This window comes from Callithrix jacchus, chromosome 8 (assembly GCF_049354715.1).
Source record: "Callithrix jacchus isolate 240 chromosome 8, calJac240_pri, whole genome shotgun sequence".
NCBI lineage: Eukaryota > Metazoa > Chordata > Mammalia > Primates > Cebidae > Callithrix > Callithrix jacchus.
The window spans coordinates 110,511,317-110,527,108 of record NC_133509.1 but is presented as its reverse complement, the minus strand read 5'-3'; the positions used below and the strand labels follow the sequence as shown (position 1 = coordinate 110,527,108).

The 15,792-nt window shown below is 45.8% G+C and overlaps 1 protein-coding gene across 4 annotated transcripts in view; it reads right to left on the bottom strand.

The window, feature by feature from the left end:
• FLVCR2 (FLVCR choline and putative heme transporter 2) overlaps positions 1-15,792 on the bottom strand; it is a 61,906-nt gene that overhangs the window by 41,013 nt on the left and 5,101 nt on the right. Inside the window, exon 1 of one of the 4 annotated variants that reach the window (XM_009006358.5) lies at positions 3,073-3,188. The exons of the other annotated variants lie outside the window; for them this stretch is intronic. Coding sequence (XP_009004606.4) covers positions 3,073-3,126 — 54 coding nt within the window. The 5' untranslated portion in view covers positions 3,127-3,188. Of the gene's footprint in view, positions 1-3,072; positions 3,189-15,792 lie in introns of those variants that run through there. 4 annotated transcript variants of the gene reach the window in all.

The following is a 15,792-nucleotide window of genomic DNA, read 5'->3' as shown; positions in this document are numbered from 1 at the left end:
CGCTGTTGCCCAGGCTGGAGTGCAGTGGTGCAATCACTGCTCACTGTAACCTCAAACTCCTGGGCTCAAGTGATCTTCTCTAGCTCCTAAGTAGCTAGAACTACAGGCATGTGCCACCACACCCAACCAACATTTTAACTGTTTCTGTAGAGATAGGGTCTCACTATGTTGCCAAGGCTGTCCTTAAACTCCCGGCATCAAGTGATTCTCCCACCTCAACCTCCCTAAATGCTAGGATTACAGATGTGAACCATCATACCCAGCCCATTTTTTTAAGTTCAAGAAAGGGCACTAAAAGTCAACATTGGCAAAATGTTTCACCATTTTTAAGGCACCTACACATCCAACATATTACCTCAGCTTCTAAATCACCCAGTGAGAGGCTAGGCACGGTGGCTCACGCCTGTAATTCCAGCACTTTGGGGAGGCTGAGGTGGGCAGATTATGAGGTCAGGAGTTCAAAACCATTCTGGCCAACATGGTGAAACCCTGTCTCTACTAAAAACAGAAAAATTAGCCAGGCGTGGTGGCGGGCACCTGTAATCTCAGCTATTCGGGAGGCTGAGGCAGGAGAATCACTTGAACCAGGGAGGTGGAGGTTGCAGTGAGCCAAGACCGCACCATTGCACTCCAGTTGGGCAGCAGAATGAGATTCCATCTCAAAAAACAAAACCACCCAGTGAGATCAAGAGCAGGATGTCCAAAGTACAGACAAGGAAGCAGAGTCCTGTAAGGGCCATATTGTCTTCTCCACTTCATAACTGAGTTTAAGCAACATGTAGTCGCAGAGCTCATCATCCACATCGAGACTTCTGCTGTTCCATTCCCAGCCCTGCTCTCTTCCCATGGAACCTTCGTGAGTCTCACAAAGGCACGAGGCAGCATCATATCCCCAGAAGATATGGTCTGAGACTCAGGGTGATCCAGAACCACTTCTGGTTTGGAGCCAGCCAAATCATGAGTCACTGTTTGCTCAAATAAACTCTTAAAAAATTGTAACTGCACCTCAGTTTACCTATTTTTACCACCAGAATGTTGTAGAACATGAGTTTGGTAGAGGAGGAAAAGATAGCTGTGGATTCAGTAAATGTGTACGGAGGGTTACTTGGTTCCAGGAACTGCTTTACACACACATCGCCTCATTTAGCTTTCATAGCAACCCTGTGAGGTGGGCACTCTCACTACAGAAAGCAAAGCTGAAGCCCAAAGAGGACAGGTGTTCTGCTGGAGGCCCCAGACGTGGCTGCAGGTCCAGCTTCCATGGCTTCTTCTTCTTCTTTTTTTTTTTTGAGACTGAGTCTCGCTCTGTTGCCCAGGCTGGATGGAGTGCAGTGGGGGCAATCTGGACTCACTGCAACCTCTGCCTCCTGGGTTCAAGCGATTCTCCTGCCTCAGCCTCCTGAGAGGTTGGGACAACAGGAGCACGCCACCACACCTAGCTAATATTTGTATTTTTAGTAGAGACAGTGTTTCACCACATTGGCCAGGATGGTCTCGATCTCTTGACCTCGTGATCCGCCTGCCTCGGCTCCCTAAAGTGCTGGGATTACAGGTGTAAGCCACCACACCCAGCCTTCCATTGTTTCTATACCAGGAGTTATCAGACTTCAGTGGGCATCAGAATCCATGGAAGGAGAATCAAAAATACATATTCCTGGGTTCCAATCCAGAGGAGCTAATTCCTTGGGTCTGCTCTGGTGCCTAGGAATTTGCTTTTTTAAATTTTCTTTTCCCTGAGACAGGGTCTCACTCTATCCCCCAGGCTAGAGTGAGGTGGCTTGATCTTGGCTCACTGCAACCTCCACCTCCCAGGCTAAAGTGATCCTCCCACCTCAACCTTCCCGGTAGCTAGTACTACAGGTGTGCACCACCATGCTTGGCTAATTGTTTGTATTTTTTGTAGAGACGAGGTTTTTCCATGTTGCCCAGGCTGGTTTCCAGCTTCTAGACTCAAGCAATCCTCCTGCCTCAGCCTCCCAAAGTGCTGGGACTACAAGTGTGAGTCCCTGAATTTGCATTTTTAATGAACATCCAGGTGGTTCTGGTGCTAGAGACTCATGGATTACACTTTAGAAACAATTGATCTCCACTACACTGATGAAGGAAATTGAGAGAATTCTCAGCTGCTGGCTTCCCCTACCTGTCCTAGGCAGGGATGGTGGGAGAGAGGTGTGTTCCTGTCTAGTTCTCAGCAAAGAAAGAATGAATCCAGGGGTGTGCTCAAATGAGTGTCTCCAGAAACCTGTCCAGCACCCACCAAAAAACAGAGAACAAAGGTCCAAGAAGGCCTGGATTCCTCAAAAGGCAGCAACAACCCCAAACAAACAGCCCTGAGAATGAACCCTGCTTTAACATGGATGCCTCACTGGGATGGTGGCTCATACCTGTAATCCCAGCACTTTGGGAGGAACAGGAGGGCAGATCACTTGGGCCCAGGAGTTCAAGACCATCCTGGGCAAAGTGGCAAAACCCCATCTCTACAAAAAAAAAAAAAAAAGATACAAAATTGGCTGGGCGTGGTGGCGTGAGCCTACAGTCCAAGCTACTTGAAAGGCTGAGGTGTGGTGGGAGGATCACCTGAGCCTGAGGTGGTTGAGGCTACATGAGGTGTGATCATACCACTGCACTCCAGCCTGGGTGACAGAATGAGACACTGTTTCAAAAAACAAAAAACCCATGGATGCCTCATGCCTGCTCACCTCCTATGTTTTCTAGTAGACGGACACAGCAAATAGACTTGCACACAGACAGCTACCTCTAGAGCCGCCACAGGAGACCCAGCCATGCCAAACCAGTCACTGTGTGCAGAAATCAGGAATTTCCAGGGGTGAGAAGAAGAAAAAAGGGAGAACAACAGCCCCCAACCTTGCTCCAGCTTCTGTGTCCCTCTCTTCCGGAGCCGGCAGGGCTGTGCAATCAAAAGCAGCCTCCTGGAACTGAAAAGAACTTGTGTTCAGCTCCTCTCTGGAGAAGCAATCGGAGGGGAGCCAAAGCAAACACTGCTCCCTCCTGAGGCTCCGGACACACGAATGAACCCAAAGAAGTTGGGAAGGAAGTAAGATCTATCCTCACCTCCCAGCTCCAGCTTCTACAAACACAGATGGTGCTGCTGTTATCTGCCCTCATGCTGGGACGAGGCTGCGTCTTGAATTGTGTTGGGGTGAGAGGCTGAGCTCAACTTTTTGCACAGTATGAAAAAGGAAAGATGCCTGTAATCAGGTCAGAAAGCAGAAGTGTCTGGCTGGGCCGCCAGAGCTTGCAGGGTGCCCCCCTCCAACTATGAATGACTCACCAAAGAAAAAGGTCCTTAGCTCTGCAGATCGAGGGAGGGGAGATATTCCACTGGGTTAACTTGGGAATGGTGCTAGGTAGAAGTCAGGAGGTCAAGAAAGAAAGAAAGAAGAGGAAACAACAACTATCACCTTCACCTTAAGTGTGTGTGTGTGTGTGTGTGTGAGTGTGGTTTGTTTTATTTATTTTTAATAATCCTTGATAGGACTCCAACCTACATCCTGCAATCCACACAGGGCTGTTTGATGTTGAGGCTTCAGGGGAGTTGAAGTCAGGGGAAGGACATCCTGTTAACAGCATTGTTGAAAAAAGATCAAGAACCAGGCGCTGGAAAATAGCTGTGAACACCTGATAAGCCTCCCATTATCAGGCACCCCTGATTCCTTCAGTCTCAGGTTTGTGAGACTCAGGTCTCAGGCACAGGCACAGGGGTTGACCCACTGAGTATCTGTGTCATCCCAGAGTCTCCAAAGTCTTCATCACCGCACTCTGGGAATATGACACCAATATCCTGCACCTGTATTGCTTTTAGTTTAAGTAGCTCTCAAGAGGGGCAAGTCCCCATCAGGATAGTACTGGGAAACCTCCATGGCCCAGCCTCCCCTCTGTACCAACTCCTGGTCACTTTACTCATTAAGATTCAGCTCAGCCTTCACCTTGAGGAAGCTGCCCTGCTTGTCCACACTGCGCCTACACTGGGACAATGTCTGGTAGTGTTAGGAGAGACTTCAGTACTGGCCTCTCTTTCTAGATCCAGAGCCAACAGAAGACAGAGGCAATTACTCTTATTGATGATGGTACTGAGAACATATGTTCTTTATTTAGTACTTTTTTTTTTTTTTTTAGTAAAGATAGTGATCTTACTATGTTTCCCAGGCTGGTCTTGAACTCCTGGGCTCAAACAATCCTCCCGTTTGGCTTCCCAAAGTGCTGTGATTACAGGCATGTGCCATCTCGCCTGACCTCATTTAGCACTTCTTATCTGAGAAACTACCATCTGAATGCTCTCCATGTATTGTCTCATCTAATCCTTTCCGGCACCTTCTGCAGTAGCCAGTATAATTGCTATTTGACCAATGAAGCCAAAACCTATGAAAGTGATGACACTCATCAAAGGGTACACAGCAGACTCAGCGACAGTGTTCTCAGTACCCTAGGTCTGGCACAGTCCAAGCCACGCAGTAAGGATTCAGTACCTTTTTCCACATAAGGAATAAGAACCAGTCACATCAAGAAGACAACCCAGGCAGCAGAATCTTCTCCTCCAACCACCTGAACTCTCAGTTAACTGGTCATCTTAATTCCTTTCAGGAAGTGAAAACCTGTTAATTTGCCCATCCATCTGCAAGTAGCTGTTGTGCCCAGGGCCTTGCTCTGAGACACAGGACAGATGTGTCAGTGAAACAGGAAATTTTCCTTGACCCCTTTGTGGGCTTCGTAACAGGGGTGTCTCACTTAGCCCGCAGCTCTCAGCCCCTTGAGGAACCAGGAGCACACAGGCAAGCGGGTATAGGGCCTGGAGTTAGCGCTTTGGGGTACCTACCAGCAGGAGCAAAACTCCGGCAGCATCTAGCGGGGGGTACCTGTGACCCCGAAGCCCCAGAGGGTGTTTGTTATATTGCACTCATTTAGCTTAAATATTTAACAGCTCAGTGGACCCTACGCCTTTTCATGAGGGCAGAGAGCCAGTACAGCCAGTATGACAGCTCTCTGTATCCTGAGCTATTGTCTGGCATCCAGGAAAAAATCAGATGGCACAAATGAATTGAAGGATAGTAAATCAGGAGATTTTATTGCTGATAGAAGTGGCTCTCAGTGGGAAGGGGAGCTGGAAAGCAGAGGGAGCAGGAAGGTGTTCTTCCCCTGAAGTCTGGCTGTCCCCAGCTGGACTCTTCTCCAAAGTCCCACTATCAAGCTGTTTCTCTAAAGTAACGCTTCTGCTCTCTGATGTCTGGCTACTGCTTCTCTCCCTCTCTGCTCTCTGTCAGTAGAGCCTGGGGTTTTTATGGGTACAGGATGGTGGAGGGCAGGGGAGCAGGGGTGGTTTTGGAAAGGCAACATTTGAGCCAGAAAATGGGGATGTAAAGTTCTCACTTTGGGCTGAGGTTTCAGGCTTGAGGGTGGGACCCTTGTCAGGGACCCTACCCTTTCTGTCTAGAAATTCTCTGCCTCCTCTCCCTATCATCAGCCCAGGTTCTGGCCCTCTGGGAAGTTTGCCATTTAGTAGGAAGAAGAAATGGAGATGGAGGGGAGGTGGACAAAAGAAGGACAAAGAAGAGGGAGAAATACGCAAACCACCAGAAAACCAAAGCCAGTGTTGGAATAGACCCAGCAAGTACACAGGCTAGGGAATGCATTCTTTAGAGCCTAAAGGTTGATGTGGATGGCGGCAGGAGGTGAGCAGGGATTCCAGCTAGAAGGGAACACCTCAAAAGCAGGATGTCTTTTGTTTGTTCGCTTAGTGGTGGCTAAATATACACAATTGTTGACTTTTAAACAATTTTTAACTGTATAGTTCCGCAACATTAAGTACATTCATATTATTGTGCAACCGTCACCTCCATCCATTTCTAAAACTTTTTTTCATCTTCCCAATGTGACACTGTACCTGTTAAACAGTAACTCACCATTCTCTCTTTCCCCCAGCCTCTGACAATCACCATTCTACTTTCTGTTTCTATTAATTTGACTACTCCAGGTAACTGTGGTATAATAAAAATAGTATTTGGTCTTTGTCTTCTGTTCTTGGCACAGAGCTATAAAAACCCTGGAATTTCCTGAGTGATGGGAATATCTCATTATTTTCTAAGAGTCCCCTTTCCATGACACCAAACTTTATGCTAATGAGGCAACATAGGTAGACCTCCTAGGTGGCCTCAGGAGGGGCTGGTCATCAGAAAAATCAGGGATTGGAATGGGGGAAATGTGCAACCCCAACCCCTTACCCACTCCAGAGATCACTTTAATCACTGTTTTGGTTTTAGTGGGTTTGGCAGGCTTCTTTGCTGCCTCCTTTTATCAGCAAGGTCTTTGGTACCTTGTGCCAACCTCCTATCTCATCCTGTGACTTAGAATGCCTAACCTCCTGGGAATGCAGCCCAGCAGGTGACAGTCTCATTTTACCCAGCCCCTATTCAAGATGGAGTTGCTCTTGTTCAAATGCCTCTGACAATGCGAGGGTCCAATTTCATATGGTTATCCAGTTTTCCCAGCACCCCTTATTGAAAAGATTGTCTTTTCCTCATTGAATGGTCTTGACACCCTTGTTGGAAATCATCTGGCCGTATACACAAGGGTTTATTTCTGGACTCTTTTCTCTATGTCACTGGTCTGTATGGCTGTCTTTATGCCCAGTACAACATTGTCTTCATTACCATAGCTTTGTAATAAATTCTGAAATCAGGAAGTGTGAGCTCTCTGATGCTGTTCTTTTTCAAGATGGTTGTGGCTATCCAGGCTTCCCTGAAATTCCATATGAATTTTAGGGTAAGGATTTTTCTATTTCCATGAAAATCATTAATGGGATTTTTGACAGGAATTACATTAAATCTAGATATCATTTTAGAGAGTATTGACATCTTAGCATTAAATCTTCCAATCCACAAACACAGGACGTCTTTCCATTTATTTACATCTTATTTAATCTTTTTCAGCAACGTTTTGTAGTTTCCAGTATACTTGACTTTTACATCCTTGGTTTATTCCTAAGTATTTTATTTTTTTTAATGCTATTGTAAATGGAATTTCTTCTTAATTTTTTTGAGGGGCATGGTACATTGTTAGAGTATAAAAATACAGTTGAGTTAAAGCAGGTTAAAATGTTGTAAATTCCATCTACTCAGTTTGCAGAGGACAGCTGGGGACTGGAGGCAGAGCATGGGGGAGGAAATGGGTCAAAGGTGAGTTAAAAAGCCGTGACATTGCCCATGGCTTTGGATGTGTCTTTTTCTTGGTTGGGAGGGGGGGGCTTGGTTGCTACAGATCTTTGACTTCCAAAGTTCCTTAAAAGAAGTTATTTTAGCCACATCCTAGTTGGTTATTTAATGTTTCTGCAGGAAAACGAGAGCCTGGAGCTTTCTAGTCCACCATTTTGCTGACATTCCTCTCCACTGCCTAAGTCTTAGATGCAAAGAATATATCCCAAGAAGATAGTATGTAGTCAGAGTGGTCAGAGCAGAGACAAGGCTGGGAGGTAATAAGAGACAGGTTGAATAGGAAAAGGCGGGGAGGGTAGGTCTGGAAATTGGAAACTGAAGATGTAGACTTGATTCTGTGAAATTAACAAGCTACCATAACAGTGCCTGGCAAGGCAACAAAGCCAAGGCATGTCCTGAGTGATAGCTCATGCCTGTAATCCCAGCACTGTGGGCGGCGGACGCAGGAGGATTGCTTGAGGCCAGGAGTTCAAGACCAGCCTGGGCAACAGAGTGAGACCCCAATTCCACAAAAAATAAAATAATTAGCCAGGCAAAGTGGCACACACCTGTAGTCCCACCTACTCTGTAGGCTGAAGCAAGGAGCTCTTAAGCCCAGGAAGTCGAGACTGCAGTGAGCTGAGATTGTGCCACTGAATTCTAGCCTGAGCAACAGAGCAAGACTCTGCCTCTCAAAACAGAAAAAAGAAAAGTCACTTCCAAGATTAGGTTATAGAGGAAAAAACTATTAAAGCCAAGGCAGAAGCCAGGCCAGGCCAATCTGAGCTTCCTCAGTGCACTAAATTGAATGTCAAAGAACCCAAAGGATGTGGAGCATATGCATGGTTTCAGCTCACATCCCATTAGGGCTCCCCAACTCCCCAACCCTGGCTCAGGACATTTTCAGTACCTTAGGTGAGTCCAAATCATGAGCTCCAGCCCAGCCTCTGCCCTCAATCAGAAGGGTGAGTAGCCCAAGCTCCCCCTGCTTTTCACTGAACCCAACATTCAGCAAACATATCATAAATCAACCCTGACCAGCTGGGTGCAGTGGCTCACACCTGTAATCCCAGCACTGTGCGAGGCCAAGATAGGAGAATCACCTGAGGCCAGGAGTTTGAGATCAGCGCAGGCAACAAAGCGAGACCTCATCTCTACAAAAAAAGAAAAAAAAAAAAAATCAGCCCTGACAAGAGTGTGGCTCCAAGCAGGCAGTCTCTTCCCATGCATGCTGCTCCTTCCTCATGGTGGTTTCAGAGTGCCTGATCATGAGCCTCATTTGGGAGCCCAGTTGAAAATAATACATAATGTTGGCTGGGCGTGGTGGCTCATGTCTGTAGTCCCAGCATTTTGGGAGGCTGAGACAGGTGGATCACCCGAGGTTGGGAGTTCAAGACCAGCCTGGCCAACATGGTGAAACCATATCTCTACTAAAAATACAAAACTTAGTCGGGTGTGGTGGCGGGTGCCTGTAATCCCAGCTGCTCTGGAGGCTGAGGCATGAAAATCAGTTGAACCTGGGAGATGGAGGTTGCAGTGAGCTGAGATTATACCACTGCAGTCTAGCCTGGGTGGCAGAGTGACTCTATCTCAAAAAAAAAAAAAAAAAAAAATACAGAATGCTGGGAACACAGACCTCTGTATTTTCATCTAGCGCTATGGGTGAGGAAAATCACCAACCACTTTTGGAAGTACTGGGCTAATCCCCAGAATTGCTAGCCTCTGGCATTGTTTCCACCTGCCCATGTGTTTGGTGAGAACTTTTCAAGGAAGGAGGAAGCAGAACTAAAATTCAGGTCCATGCAACCTCTCCCAGAAGTCTCAAACTAGCTGCTTCTTCTTCTTATTATTATTATTATTTTTTTTACGAGATAGGTCTTGCTCTGTAGCTTTGATTGGAGTGCAGTGGCACATTGTGGCTCACTGCAACCTCTGCCTCCAGGGTTCAATTCTCCTGCCTCAGCCTCCCAAAGTGCTAGGATTACAGACATATGCCACCATGCCCTTCAAACTGGTATTTAATCTGATGAAATTTTAAGACATAAAATACATTTTAAAAAAATAAAATGAATTAGTTACCAGCATTTAAAAAAAGATTTCATGGTCAGATACAGAAGGACAAGTATGATTTCACTTTTATGAGGATCCCAGCATAGGCAAATTCATAGGGACAGAAAGTAGACTAGAGGTTACTAGGGGATGGAGGGAGGGGCAAAGGAGGAGTTATTACTCAATGAGTACAGAGATTTTATTGAGGATGATGAAAAAGTTTTGGGTAATGGTTGCACAACATTGCAAATACATTTAACATTACTGAATTGTACACTTACGAATGGTTAAAGTGGTAAATATTATTTATATTTTGTCATGATTTCAAAATACAGGTTTCACATAGAAATCTGGATTTCTGATTTCTCTTCAAAGAAAAAAAAATGAATCTGCCACCACCGAGTCATGTTTTGTATATGTCAATGATTGGTGGGAGCTGAAGCAAGTGCGGCCTTTAGATAGGGTGCAAACTCTCACGTTCGTAGGGACCCCACCGTACTCCAGTGTCACTTTTACTAGGCCTGCCTCAGCATTTATATGGCCTGGGTGGCCCCCATACCATTCAGAGGGTGGTCCCACACCTACCCCATCTACCTTCAGTCATTACTAGCCTTGTTCTCTGCTCCCAGCCCTTGTCTACTTCTCTCCTCCAATGCACAATAGGAGGCTAGAAAGTAGACAGTCATGTGAGCAAGGACGCTGTGTGCTGTCAGTAGAATAACAATCAGAAGACGTGAACAGAAGGCTTTGCCTTCACCTCCCCAAACTTCTCTCAGACCTCTAAAGGCCTCTGACATTAAGAGATCCAAAATGACAACCCCGGACTGCAACATACCCAAGTGGTCATGACTCTGGAGCAAGACTAGGCTGATCACACACTTTATGACTGTGACTCCCAAGTCAACCTCAGAAACTCAGCCTTTCTGGGTGATACCATATGATCAGCCTCCTCAAGGCTAGAGTCGCTTTCTAGAGCCCTTCTTTATCTGCCAGGATCTGACTTCCACTGCTGAAATACTATCATTGTTCTAGACCTGCACTATCCAACTAGTTACGTTTATCCAACTGGTTAACCTAGGGGCCATTGCTTATTGGGTTGTTATAAAGCCAAGATGTTATAAAGATGGCCAGCCATGTGTAAGCATAAAATACACATCAGTTTCCAAAGACTTCATAATGCAAGTAAAATCAGACATTACTAACTTTATTATATTGACAGCATGTTGAAATAATATTTTGGATCTATTGGGCTAAATAAAATATAATCCTAAAAATGTATATAACTACAGTTTGAATGTGTCCCCCAAAGTCCATGTGTTAAAAACTCAATACCCAGTGTAACAGTGTTGAGAGCTAGGGCCTTTAAGAGGTGATAATGTGGCTGCTTATGGTAACTCATGCTTGTAAATTCAGCACTTTGGGAGGCTGAGGTGGGAGGATTATTTGAGCCCAGAAGTTTAAGACCCACCTGGACAACACAGTAAGACCCCATCTCTATAAAAATTAAAAAATTAGTCAGGTGTGGTGGTGTGTGCCTATAGTCCCAGCTACTCTGAAGTCTGAGGCAGGGGCTCACTTGAGCCCAGGAAGTTGGAGCTGCAGTCTTGCCACTGTAAGCCAAGCTGGTGACAGAGTGAAACCCTATCTCTTAAAAAAAAAAAAAAGGTGATAATGTGATTATTGCAAGAGTGGACTCATTATCATAAGAGTGGGTTTGTTATACAAGTCAGTTTGGCTGCTCTCATTCTCTCTGTCACCCATGTGATGCCTCCTGCCATGTTATGATGCAGCAAGAAGGCCCTCACCAGATGCAGCCCCTTAACTGTGGGTTTCCCAGCCTCCAGAACCACTAGCCAAATTAATTTCTGTTCACTGCAATGTACCCAGTCTGCGGTATTCTGTGATAACAGCATAAAACCGACTAAGACAGAAAACTGATACTGTGAAGTGGTCTGACGCCACAACAAATACCTGAAAATGCGGAAGTGGCTTTTGACTGGAAAGGGGTAGAAGGTGGAAGAATTTGAAGGATCTGCCATGAATGGAACATTATGGGCAATTCCGGTCAGGGCTCAGATGAAGAAAGAACTAAGAAGAGCCTAAAGCTTCTCAGGGATTACTTAAGTGATCCTAATCAGAATGTTGGTAGAAATATAGACAGGTGTAGACAGTAAAGACCATTCTGATGAGGTGTCAGATGAGGAAATGAGGAACAAGGTATTGGAAACTGGATAACAAATTGTTGTTATCCACTTGCAAATAACTTGGCAGAATTGCGTCAGTGTCTAGGAATTTGTGGAAGACAGAACTTAAGAGTGATGAACTAGGATATCTGGTAAAGGAAATTTCTAAGCAAAATATTGAAGGAGCTGTACTGCTACTTTAAGCACATATCGTAAAATATGAGAAAAGAGAAATGACTAAAAAATGGACTTTGTAATGAAAAAGAAAGCAGAGCAGAAAGATTTGGGAAATTTGAAAGCGAGCCACGTAGAGTGAAAAGGTGTCTGTAGGAAACAAACCAAGCCTGTGGCCAAGCAAACATTTGCTAAAAATCTTAGTCCAGACAGAAGACACCCAGGTCTATTCATGAAGACAATGGGAAAAAACCCTGAAGATATTTCAGAGATTGTCTAAGCAGGCTAGGACCTTGAGGACAAGTGCTATGGTTTGGATATGATCTGAGTTTGTCCCCACTTAAACTTAGGTTGAAATTTGATCCCCGATGGAGTGGTGTTGGGAGGGGGGCCCAGTGGGAGGTATTTGGATCATGGCGGTGGATCCCCCATGAGCTGATCTCATGGAAGCAGGTTCTCACTCTCGCAAGACTGGATTAGTTCCTGCAGGAATGGATGAGTTCCCATGATAGTGAGTTGTTATAAAGCCAGGAGATCCCTTGGGATAGGCCTCTTTGCATATATCCACTTGTCCTTTGACCTTCTCTGTCATGTTATCATGCATTATGAAAGCTACATCCCCCTGCTGTCTGGGACATTCAGCCAGCCTTGCCAGAAGCCAGGGCCATGCCCTTGAATGTCCCAGCCTTCAGAACAGTGAGGTAAATAAACCTTTTCTTTATAAATGACCCAGTTTCAGGTATTCTGTTATAACAACACAAAATGATCTAACAGACAATTTGTACTAAGGAGTGTGGTCATGACATAAAGATACCTAAAAATGCAGAAGCAGTTTTGGAACTGAGTGATGGGCAGAGGTTGGAAGAGTTTGAACCAATAGGCTAGAAAACACCTGAATTGCTGTGAACAGGGCATTAAGGGTAATTTTGATGAGGGGGTCAGAAAAAAACAAAAAGATGAGGGAATGTTTGGACCTTCTCAGAGATTGGTTAGATGGTTATGACCAAAATGCTGACAGAAGTATGGACAGTAAAGGCCATTCTGATGAAGCAAAGTAGTGTTTATTTGGAAACTGGAACAAAGGTCACCCATGTTACACCATAGCAAAGAACTTGGCTGCATCGTGTCCATGCCTTAGGGCTTTATGGAAGACCAAACATAACCTAGAGCATCTGGCAGAAGAAATTTCTAAGCTGCAAAATGCTCAAGACACAGTGTGGTTACTCTGGCAGCTTACACACAGCAAAGGAGTGACCTGAAGGTGAAATTTGTAAGAAGCAGAGCATTAAAATTTAGAAAATGTGCAGCCTGGCCATGTGGTAGAGAATGAAAGAGCATTTTCAGGAGGGGAATCTAAGGGTGCAGCCGAGAGACCTTTTGCTAAAGAGATAAGTGCTGAAAGAAGGAGGCCAGGTACTAACAGAACAATGGAAGAAAGGCTCTGAAAGTGTTTCTAAGGTCTAGGGCCATTCCTCCTATCACAGACCCAGAGGCCTAGGAGGACAGAATGGTGGGGTACCATTGCCCTGAGCAACCTCAGGATGCTTCTTCTAGCTGCTCTGGCCAGAACAGCTATGGCCCAAATAGCCCCAGGTACAGCTTGAGCCACTGCTCTGGAGAGTGTAAGCTGTGAGTCTTGGTGGCATCCATGTCCACATGTTACTATTGTGCATGCATGTGGAATTGAAGAGTGGTGGGCATGGCAGCTTCCACCTAGATTTCAGATGATATATCAGAAAGCCTGGGAGCAGACTAGGCACAGTGGCCTTGAAATCCCAACTCTAGGAGGCTGAGGTGGGCAGATCACTTGAGCCCAGGAGTTCAAGACTAGCCTGGGCAAAATGGCAAGACCTAGCCAGGTGCAGTGATGTGTGCCTATAGTCCCAGCTACTTGAGAAGCTGAGGCCAGAAGACTGATTGAGCCTTGGAGGTCAAGGCTGCAGTGACCTGTGATCACACCACTGCACTCCAACCTGGGTGACAGAGTGAGATCCTTTGTCAAAAAAAAAAAAAAGGATAAAGGTAAAAAAGAAAGCCTAGGAGCCTAGGCAGAAACCTGTCATGGGGCAGAGCCACCACAGACAGCCTCTACCAAGGCAATGCCAAGCAGAAATGTGAGGTCAGAGCTTCTGCAAAGAGTCCTCACTAGGACAATGACTAGTGGAGCCACAAGGGCAGGGCCACTGCAGGACCCCAGAATGCTAGAGTCACTGGCAGCATGTGACCTCAGCCTGGAAAAGCTTCAGGCATTTGATTCCAACCTGTGAGCACAGCCATGTGGGCAATGTCCAACAAAGTCATGGGAAAAGGGTTGTCTGAAGCGCTGGGAACCCACTCCTGGCACCAGTGTGTCCAGGATGCAAAACCTCAGTCCAAAGGAGATTATTCTGGAGGTTTAAGGTTTAAAGTCTGCTGGGCAGGGCTTGGTGTGGCTCATGCCTGTAATTCAGGCAGTTTGAGAGGCCAAGGTGGGAGGATCACTTGAGCCCAGGAGTTTGAGACCACTGTGGGCAACATGGCAAAACTCCATCTACCAAAAAAATAGAAAAATTAGCTGGGTGTGGTGGAGTGCACCTGGTCCCAGCTACTTGGGAGGTTGAGGTGGGAGGATCACTTGTACCCAGGTGGCCAAGAACCCACCACAGCAGTCCAGCCTGGGTGAAAGAGCGAGACCCTATGTTTGAATGGCAATTTTACCCAATGTCTGTGCAACCATTGCATCTTCAAAGTAAACAACTTGTTTTAGAGTTTAAAAGCTCATAGTTGGAAGGAACGTGGAGTTTCAGATGCAATTTTAGACTCTGGACTTTTGAGTTGATGCTGAAACAAGCGTATTAGTCCATTCTCACATTGCTATGAAGAAATACTGGAGACTGGGTAATGATAAAGAAAAGAGGTTTAATTGGCTCATGGTTCTGCAGGCCGTATAAGAAGCATGATGCTGGCATCTGCTCAGCTCCTGGGAGGCCTCAGAAAACTTACAATCATGGTGGAAGTCAAAGGGGAAGTACACACATCGCCTGGTCAGAGTAGGAGCAAAAGAGAGAGGGAGGAGTTGCTGCATTCTTTAAACAACCAGATCTCATAAGAACTCACTATCATGAGAATAGCTCCAAGGAGACAGTGCTAAACCATTTGTGAGAAATCCATTCCCATGAACCAATCATCTCCCACCAGGCCCCACCTCCCATACTGGGGACTGTAATTCAACATGAGATTTGGTGAGGACATGGCCCCAAACCATATCAACAAGTTAAGACTCTTGGGACTATTGAGGTGGAATGACTATTTTGTATGTGAAAAGGACATGAGTTCTGGGGGGCTAACAGCAGAATGCTATGGTCTGGATATGATTTGAGTCTATACCCACCAAAACTCATGTTGCAATTTGATCCTCAATAGAGTGGCATTGGGAGGTAATCCCTGGTAGGAAGTGTTTGGGTTATGTGGGCACATCCCTCATGAATGGCTTGGTGCTGATCTCACAGTAGCGAGTTGTCACTCTCATGAAACTGGGTTATTCTCAAGGGAATGGATTAGTTCCCAAGGGATTGGGTTGTTATAAAGCTAGGATGCCCCTGGGTTATGCCTCTTCATATGCATCCACTTTCCCTTTGACTTTCTCTGCATGTTAGGACACAGCATATAAACCCTTGCCAGAAGCTGGGGCTGTGCCCTTGAACTTTTCATTTTGCAGAACCATGAGCTGAAGAAATCTCTTTTCTTTTCTTTTCTATTTCTTTTTCTCTTTTTTAAATGGAGTTTTGCATTGCTGCCAGGCTACAGTGCAGTGGCACAATCTCAGCTCACTGCAACCTCTGCCTCCCGGGTTTAAGTGATTCTCCTGCCTCAGTCCCCACAGGTAGCTGGGACTACAGGCACATGCCACCACACCCAGCTAATTTTTGTATTTTTTAGTAGAGACGGGGTTTCACCATGTTGGCCAGGCTGGTCTCAATCTCCTGACCTTGGTAATCTGGCCACCTCGGCGTCCCAAAGTGTTGGGATTACAGACGTGAGCTGCCGCACCTGGCCACCTCTTTTCTTAATTACTCGGTCTCAGGTATTGTTATAGCAACACAAAATCAACTAAGACAGTAGGTTTCCAGAGAGTCACCATGGGACCTCAGCATTCACTGCCCAGAGCTGCCTTGGAACTCTGCTCCCTGCATTTTGGCACA